Below are 7,341 nucleotides of genomic sequence, written 5' to 3'. Positions count from 1 at the left end.
TGTATGGTAAAACAATTGTGTGAAACAATTTATTTATCTATTATTGATTGAATAATAAATTGAAAGTTTTAAATAATAAATTTGAGTAGATAATAATATTGTAAACAATGCTAATAAGATAATAAATTAATATAAGTGACAAGAAAAAGAATAATAATATGATAAAAGAAATATAATATTTAAAAATAACAGTATAATAACAAACATGATAATAACAACAATTATAAAAAATAATGATAATTTTAAAATGAAAAATAATTATAATACTAATTAATAATAATGATTATAACAATAAAAATAATACATATAATAATAAGAATTTTATAAATTATGTAACTTAATATAAATAAAAAAATAAAAAAAAGTGAATAAAATAAAATTATAAAAATTAATTTTTATTAAAATGTATCAATTTTTTTATTTTAAAAACTAATAAAAATTATATACATATATAATTAAAATTTTGGTAATATATTGTAAAATTATATATTAATAAATTATGATACTTAACTAATTTTTAGATTTTTTTAATATTTATACTATATCATTATTTTATAGGGATATATTTTATATTATAATTATATAAATATATTTTTAGAATAATGTAAAATTATTTTTCCACATTACAAATTTTCATAAATTTTATAAAAAATTAACTATTTATAAAATAATATAAAAAATATCAAATATTTTATTTATTATTTTTAACTATTTTATAAATAAAAGTGTAAAATTAAATAATTTAATTCAATTTAACAAACTTTTAATTTGATTGGATCAAATTTTTAAATATTAATTTAAACCAAACTACAGTCTTATGATAAAATTAAATAATAACTTTTTATCTCAAAACTGATCTAATACAATTTGCGAATATTTTTACTGACAACGACAAAAGCATAAAAATAAAGAGAATGATTAAGTATAAGATAAGTTCATGACCATACTTTCTAAATTATGAATTGAGAATTATTAATTTTAATTATATTAGAATTTTATAGAATCGGTCTTAAAATTATAATCTTAATTATAAAATAATTTCAAAATATCATACTTATAATCTTAAGATTGAATTATATTTCCAAACCTTAATTCCAAATTTTATCCTTCATATCTACTAACATGAATGTGATTTTTCACTTTTTTTACTTATTCAGTTTATAAACGCCCTTAAACCAAAACAAATTAGTTTTTATTATCTTTAAACAAGGAAAAAAGAAACGATGTCGTATTGGGCTGGTTACATTACACACGCTAGGTTTTGTCGTTTCGAAGAATAGTAATACAGACTAGTGAGAAAATTTTCAAATTGGAAATCGAGAATCACAAGGGTTTGTTCTGAATAGGAGGCATCTTCATCGTCTTCTTTTGGTTGATTCGTTCTGAAAACCCTTTGCGCAGAAAAACGATGTCGTACGACGACGTGGAGATCGAGGACATGGAGTGGAACGAGGAGTTGCAGGCCTACACGTATCCTTGTCCATGCGGGGACTTGTTTCAAATCACCAAGGAAGACCTTAAGCTTGGCGAAGAGATCGCTCGTTGCCCTAGTTGCTCCCTCTACATCACCGTCATCTACAACATCGAAGATTTCCTCGCCGATTCCGACCAAAATCGACGAAACAAGGGTCTCGAACCTTCCAAGCACCAAACCGTCACCGTTGCTTGAATGAATTTCAGGTCATTCGCTATTTCTTATCAAACTCTTCGATTATACATTATGTGATTATCTATCCCTTCCTCTGAAGAATTTTGCATGTATATTGGATTGAATAGAAGCACAAGTCCACTTGTCCTGTTATTCTATCTGTTTGGATGTTTAAACGTGTAAAGAGAAAAGGAAAAACTAAGCACATGTCTCTTTAAATTATTCAGTTCTTTAGGATGGCTCTTTGGTTGAAAACTGAAATCAAGTTATCTAACTTTTGGTATTGGTAGTACTGTATCACCAACCAAAGCTGAGAGAGCAAGTTGTGAATAAACAATTTGAAGGATTAGTTTTGTAACGTTTTGGCTTTGTGTGGTATTTATCGTTGGAGATTCCGAGGGGTGGCTGAAGTTTAAAATTGAAGTTTGTTGTTAGTAGTCAATAGATATTGCAAGTGTATTGACGCTAGTTGTATCTGTTTCATGCTGATACACTCATGACTCATTCTATATTATGCTTTATTGGTGAAGAAACCAATATTGAGACTTATTTAATGTTTATGCTAAACTTCCCCAATGAAAATGTGATAAATGCATTATTTCTTATAATTTTTTTTCACTTTTAGTTGCTTAGAATCAATACTAAAGGGTGATGTTAACATATTCCTTTAATTTTTGGCCTATGACTAATAGCGGTGTTACTCCTTTTTCAAGACAAGACCCCCTGCTGAAAAATCAATACCAAGGGGCATCTTTATATAACGCAATATTACGGACCTATTATTATAGGTCTCAGAAACCTAAGAGTTAATTCAATTTACTCTGATCTTTTGTAGGATTTTATGGTGAATTAACCTTTTAGGTTTCCTATTTTGCCGTTTCTGGTCAGCAGCTCCCCCTCACACTATTGCAAATGAGATAAATGTATTGCAGAACTAAAATACCAAACTATGATTTTACTTTCCTCCTATCTTTTTGGGTTTACTGTGTTGTTGTTGACTATGATTTGTAATTATTGCTGGACATTTTCTGTACTATTTTTGAAGTTTCCTTTCATTGCGTCTGTGTTTGTGAAGGAGTGGCCAAAATGCCGTGTACCTTTGTGTCTGGGGCTCTGGGTTTTATATTGTGGGTTTAATTCTCTTTATATACATTTATTGGAGTTGAAGAATAATCGATCATTCTAATCGTACTACTTATCATTACTTTATTCAAAATTGTAAATAGTTTATTTTCTGTTCCATAAATGACTGAGTGTATTGTCTTGCTGCTCTTGCAGATGCATGAAACGAAGGGAGCAATAGGTTTTGTCACTACTTCGATTTATCATAGCATCGCATATTGTTTTGATGAACAAAAGGAGAAATGAATTATACGAGAGATACAGTACAGCAAGAATACTACTATTCTTATTTACTCATTGGAAGGGAAAAGGCAACCAAGAATTTGTCATTAAACTCAATTGAACTTTGATATGATATCATGCCAATTATCTGGCCTTAATGAAACAAATCTTTGTATTAGTTAGACTACCTAATACCCGTTCTTTACAGAATTATAGAAGCTACTAATGTGCCACTTTTTCTTTGAGTAAACCTCTAACTCTCGACGTTCTTTATTTATTTTCTTTATTTTTGGGTTATTTTTTGCTTTGAAATGTATCATACGCATTGAGAGAAGGTGGAATGACTTTGGTTGTGATTCCTTGACTGCTAACCGAACAAGAACACTTTCTGAGGTACGTTAGGTAAAAGGAACATTGCTTGTGCTTCCTTCTTTTTAATGTGCCTTGAACACTGTTATGATCATCAAAATCTACTGTCACCGTGGTTGATTCCTCCTATGGTTGAAGGGATATTCTTCGTATTTTAGGATATGCTTGTGAAACGCTTTCACCATGCCTTGAGGGGAAAAAATCCATTATATATCACCATAGAATTAACTGCCAACATAATTCGAACAAAGTACAGCAAACTCGAATGATCCACTTCACTAGGCATATCGTTTGGTTTGGAAATTGGATCAGTGTTCTTTGATCATCAAGTGAAGCAAATGAGGCGTGACAAACTGCTACGTATTTAAAGAGAAAATATAGTATGATATCTAATGTACGTAAAAAACCTCCAAGGGTGTATTACGCTATTTTTAACCTCTTAGGATTACTTGTTCATTGACTAAAACTCAAGTTTAAATCACAAAAAATGTTAGAAAGTTCTTAATTACACAATGTCCATAGAATCAATCTCAATGTTTACTGAAATTTTATGGTCAAAGATGAAAACAGGACAGCTATATAATCCGTGATGAAATTGTTTATTATTTTTATAGTCGATAATAATTTATTCAAAGAATGTAAAAGTTACATGTTCGTGATTTCATACTAATTGTAAAAAAAGAAATAAAATATTGTGCATATTTTGTATTATAAATTTGTTTTTTCAATTTTAATGTAATCTATAGCTATTAAGTTAAACAGGAGAAATATTGCGAACCATAAAATTTTTTTAATTTACTAATAAAGAATTTTTAAAGAAGAGGATAAAATATTTAGAACTTATTTGTTTTAAAAATAGTTTTTTTAATTAAAAAATAATAAAATTTATTTATTAACTCGTTTCATTTTTTTTCTTTTTAATAATAATTTTTAAAAATTAAAAACGAAAATAAAAACAAAGAAGCCTTGAATTGGCAAGCGCGGCACGTCGTACATGTTCGATTGAGTATCCAGTTATTCAGTTTCCACTGAGTTTTCGTTATTCACTATGAAATCACTAAAACTCTTCAATTCCAAACCCTTCAGACGCTCAACTCTGAATTCACTCTCGCATTCTTCTTCTTCTTCTTCTGCTTCTTCTTCTTCTTCTTCTCTCTCCCAACCCCAAACACCCTCTTTCTCCATTTCCACCACCGTCCCACCAATCACCCAATCCATACTCCTTCATTCACTAAAATCTTCTCAGTGGCATTTCATCAAACAAGTTGCGCCTCACCTCACTCCTTCCCTTCTCTCTTCCACTCTAACCACCCTTCACCGAAACCCCCAACTTGTTCTTCACCTTCTATCACACCTTCACAGCCACCCTCACTGCCTTGACCTCACTACCCGTTGCCTCGCCGTCTGCATTCTCTATCGCCTTCCATCCCCCAAACCTTCCCTTCAGCTCTTGCACCAACTCATTCACTCTGCCACTGCCACCAACATAATCATTTTTGATGAATTGGCACGTGCCCGCGATCGTTTGAATGCCAAGACAACCGTCGTCTTTGATTTTCTGATCAGGGCTTACTGTGAACTCAAGAGGCCCAATGAGGCTTTGGAGTGTTTCTACTTGATGAAGGAAAACGGTGCTGTGCCCAACATTGAGACTTGCAATCAAATGTTGACTCTGTTCTTGAAATTGAACCGGACTCAGATGGCTTGGGCTCTGTATGCAGAAATGTTTAGGATGAATATCAGATCCAATATGTACACTTTTAACATAATGATTAATGTGTTGTGTAAAGAAGGGAAGTTGAAGAAGGCAAATGAGTTTATTGGGGACATGGAGTCTCTTGGGGTAAAGCCTAATGTTGTTACCTATAACACTGTTATACATGGATACTGTTTGAGAGGCAAGTTCCAAGGGGCTCGCGCCATTTTTCGAACAATGAAAGATAAAGGGTTTGAGCCTGATAGCTACACTTACAATTCTTTTATTTCTGGGATGTGTAGAGAAGGAAGGCTTGAGGAGGCATCTGATTTATTTTCTACAATGTTAGAAAATGGCTTGGTTCCAAATGTAGTTACATATAATGCATTGATTGATGGATACTGCAATAAAGGCGATTTGGTTAAGGCTTTTGCCTACAGGGATGAGATGATAAGTAATGGCGTAATGGTATCTCTGGTCACCTACAATTTGTTTATTCATGCGCTGTTTATGGAAGGAAAGATGGGGGAAGCTGATAAAATGATCCAAGAAATGCGAGAAAAAGGAATGATGCCTGATGCTGTTACGTATAACATATTGATTAATGGGTATTGCAGATGTGGGGATGCAAAGAGAGCTTTCAACCTTTTTGATGAAATGGTGAGGAAAGGGATTCGACCAACACTGGTAACATACACGTCGCTTGTATATGTTCTGGGTAAAAGGAATAGAATGAAAGAGGCAGATGCCTTGTTTAAGGAGATTCAACAAGAAGGTCTGTTGCCAGATATCATAATGTTTAATGCGTTGATCGGTGGTCACTGTGCAAATGGTAATATTGATCATGCATTGCAACTCTTAAAAGAGATGGATAGCATGAAGGTTCTTCCTGATGAAATCACTTATAACACCTTGATGCAAGGATACTGCAGGGAGGGGAAAGTGGAAGAAGCTCGGCAACTTCTTGATGAGATGAAGAGAAGAGGGATCAAACCCGATCATATTAGTTACAATACAATTATTAGTGGCTACAGTAAAAGAGGTGATATGAAGGATGCTTTTAGAGTCCGAGATGAAATGTTGACTATAGGATTTAATCCTACAATTCTCACTTACAATGCTCTTATACAAGGTCTGTGCAAAAACCGAGAAGGTGAGCATGCTGAAGAGCTCCTCAAAGAGATGGTGAGTAAAGGCATTACTCCTGATGACAGCACCTACCTGTCGATAATTGAAGCGATGAAGAATGTTGATGATGACCTGGTGGGAAATGATGATGAATGAATTTGTTCTTGTTTTCACTTAACTGAAAGTGAATGGAAAAAGGGCTGTAATAGAAGAAAATAGATTATTTTGGGACTCTGGAAACTTCTATCTTCGGAGTTTGAACACAAGCATCTCAGCATTTTTTATTCTACAAGCTGTGTATCACCAAGCAAACGTGTGCCGGTATATGAAGAACAAGTTAATGGAGTTCTGAAAAACTAAAATTTTCCTTAGCTCATATCTTTTGTAATAAGATTATAATTTTTATTATTTCGATAGTTTTATTTTAGTTTTTGTACCATATGTTAGCTTTTATTTTTATTTCAGTTTTCTCAAAACCAAAGGCAATTACTTTTAATGGTCTCAAGAGAACCTACTGCAAGTTCAAACATTGCCTCCTTATTTTAAACTTCAAATACAGTACCATCTCATTTATCGTACCTCTTAGTGTTATACCCTTTTGTATTTCCTTTGGTAGAATGACTTTGATATGATAGACGAGAAATTTGTTTAATGTGATTTTATTGATATTATATATTCTATAGTAACAATCTAATTCAGTTGAACATAGTGTTGGTACTTGGTATTTACTGGAAATTTTACTGTGATAATATCAATGCTACACTTCTTTGTTTTTAACTTTATTTTCTGAATTTGATCCTTCAAGCCTAGGAGGCTTTCGCTTCCCTTTGTAACATAAAGAGTATTTACTTTACTTATAACCATGCGAAAACGGAAAATGCAAGCATGATCCAATGATAAAGTATTGAGGCTTAAAGACTGGTCAGTGCTTTGTAACTAGCCCATGCCTATTGAGAAAGTTCAAAGATGTTTAGATGCATCAAGTTTGTGCTACTGCATCATTTGAATGATTTCTGATGTTTTTGACTGATTACAAGGTTTAATGGATAATTTTAAATTACTAGAAAATATAAAATCAATAATAAGAAAATGTTCAAAGTGAGAGTTAAATATGAAAAGAGTTATAATTGATAAACACAAAAGGTTAAGCATAATA

At 32.0% G+C, this 7,341-nt stretch overlaps 2 protein-coding genes across 3 annotated transcripts; both read left to right on the top strand.

Annotated features, from left to right (window-relative positions):
• Window positions 1–1,314: 1,314 nt before the first annotated feature.
• LOC113865821 (diphthamide biosynthesis protein 3) lies at window positions 1,315–3,000 on the top strand. The gene is made up of 2 exons (XM_027500593.1): window positions 1,315–1,680; window positions 2,927–3,000. The coding sequence occupies exon 1, from the start codon at window positions 1,409–1,411 to the stop codon at window positions 1,667–1,669; it is 261 nt and encodes an 86-aa protein (XP_027356394.1). The 5' UTR covers window positions 1,315–1,408; the 3' UTR covers window positions 1,670–1,680; window positions 2,927–3,000.
• Window positions 3,001–4,347: 1,347 nt separating this feature from the next.
• Window positions 4,348–6,880, top strand: LOC113865811 (pentatricopeptide repeat-containing protein At2g15630, mitochondrial). 2 transcript variants are annotated; one of them, XM_027500580.1, is made up of 2 exons: window positions 4,384–6,099; window positions 6,190–6,495. In XM_027500580.1, exons 1-2 carry the CDS (start codon window positions 4,410–4,412, stop codon window positions 6,339–6,341), a joined length of 1,842 nt encoding a protein of 613 aa, XP_027356381.1. In that variant the 5' UTR covers window positions 4,384–4,409; the 3' UTR covers window positions 6,342–6,495. The 2 variants fall into 2 exon arrangements, with proteins under 2 accessions (XP_027356380.1, XP_027356381.1); XM_027500579.1 differs by having other exon boundaries at window positions 4,348–6,880.
• The last annotated feature ends 461 nt before the right edge of the window (window positions 6,881–7,341 follow it).

Source organism: Abrus precatorius, unplaced genomic scaffold (genome assembly GCF_003935025.1).
Source record: "Abrus precatorius isolate BTA unplaced genomic scaffold, Abrus_2018 Scaffold4, whole genome shotgun sequence".
Classification (NCBI taxonomy): Eukaryota; Viridiplantae; Streptophyta; class Magnoliopsida; order Fabales; family Fabaceae; genus Abrus; species Abrus precatorius.
This window is presented reverse-complemented; position numbering and strand designations above follow the sequence as displayed.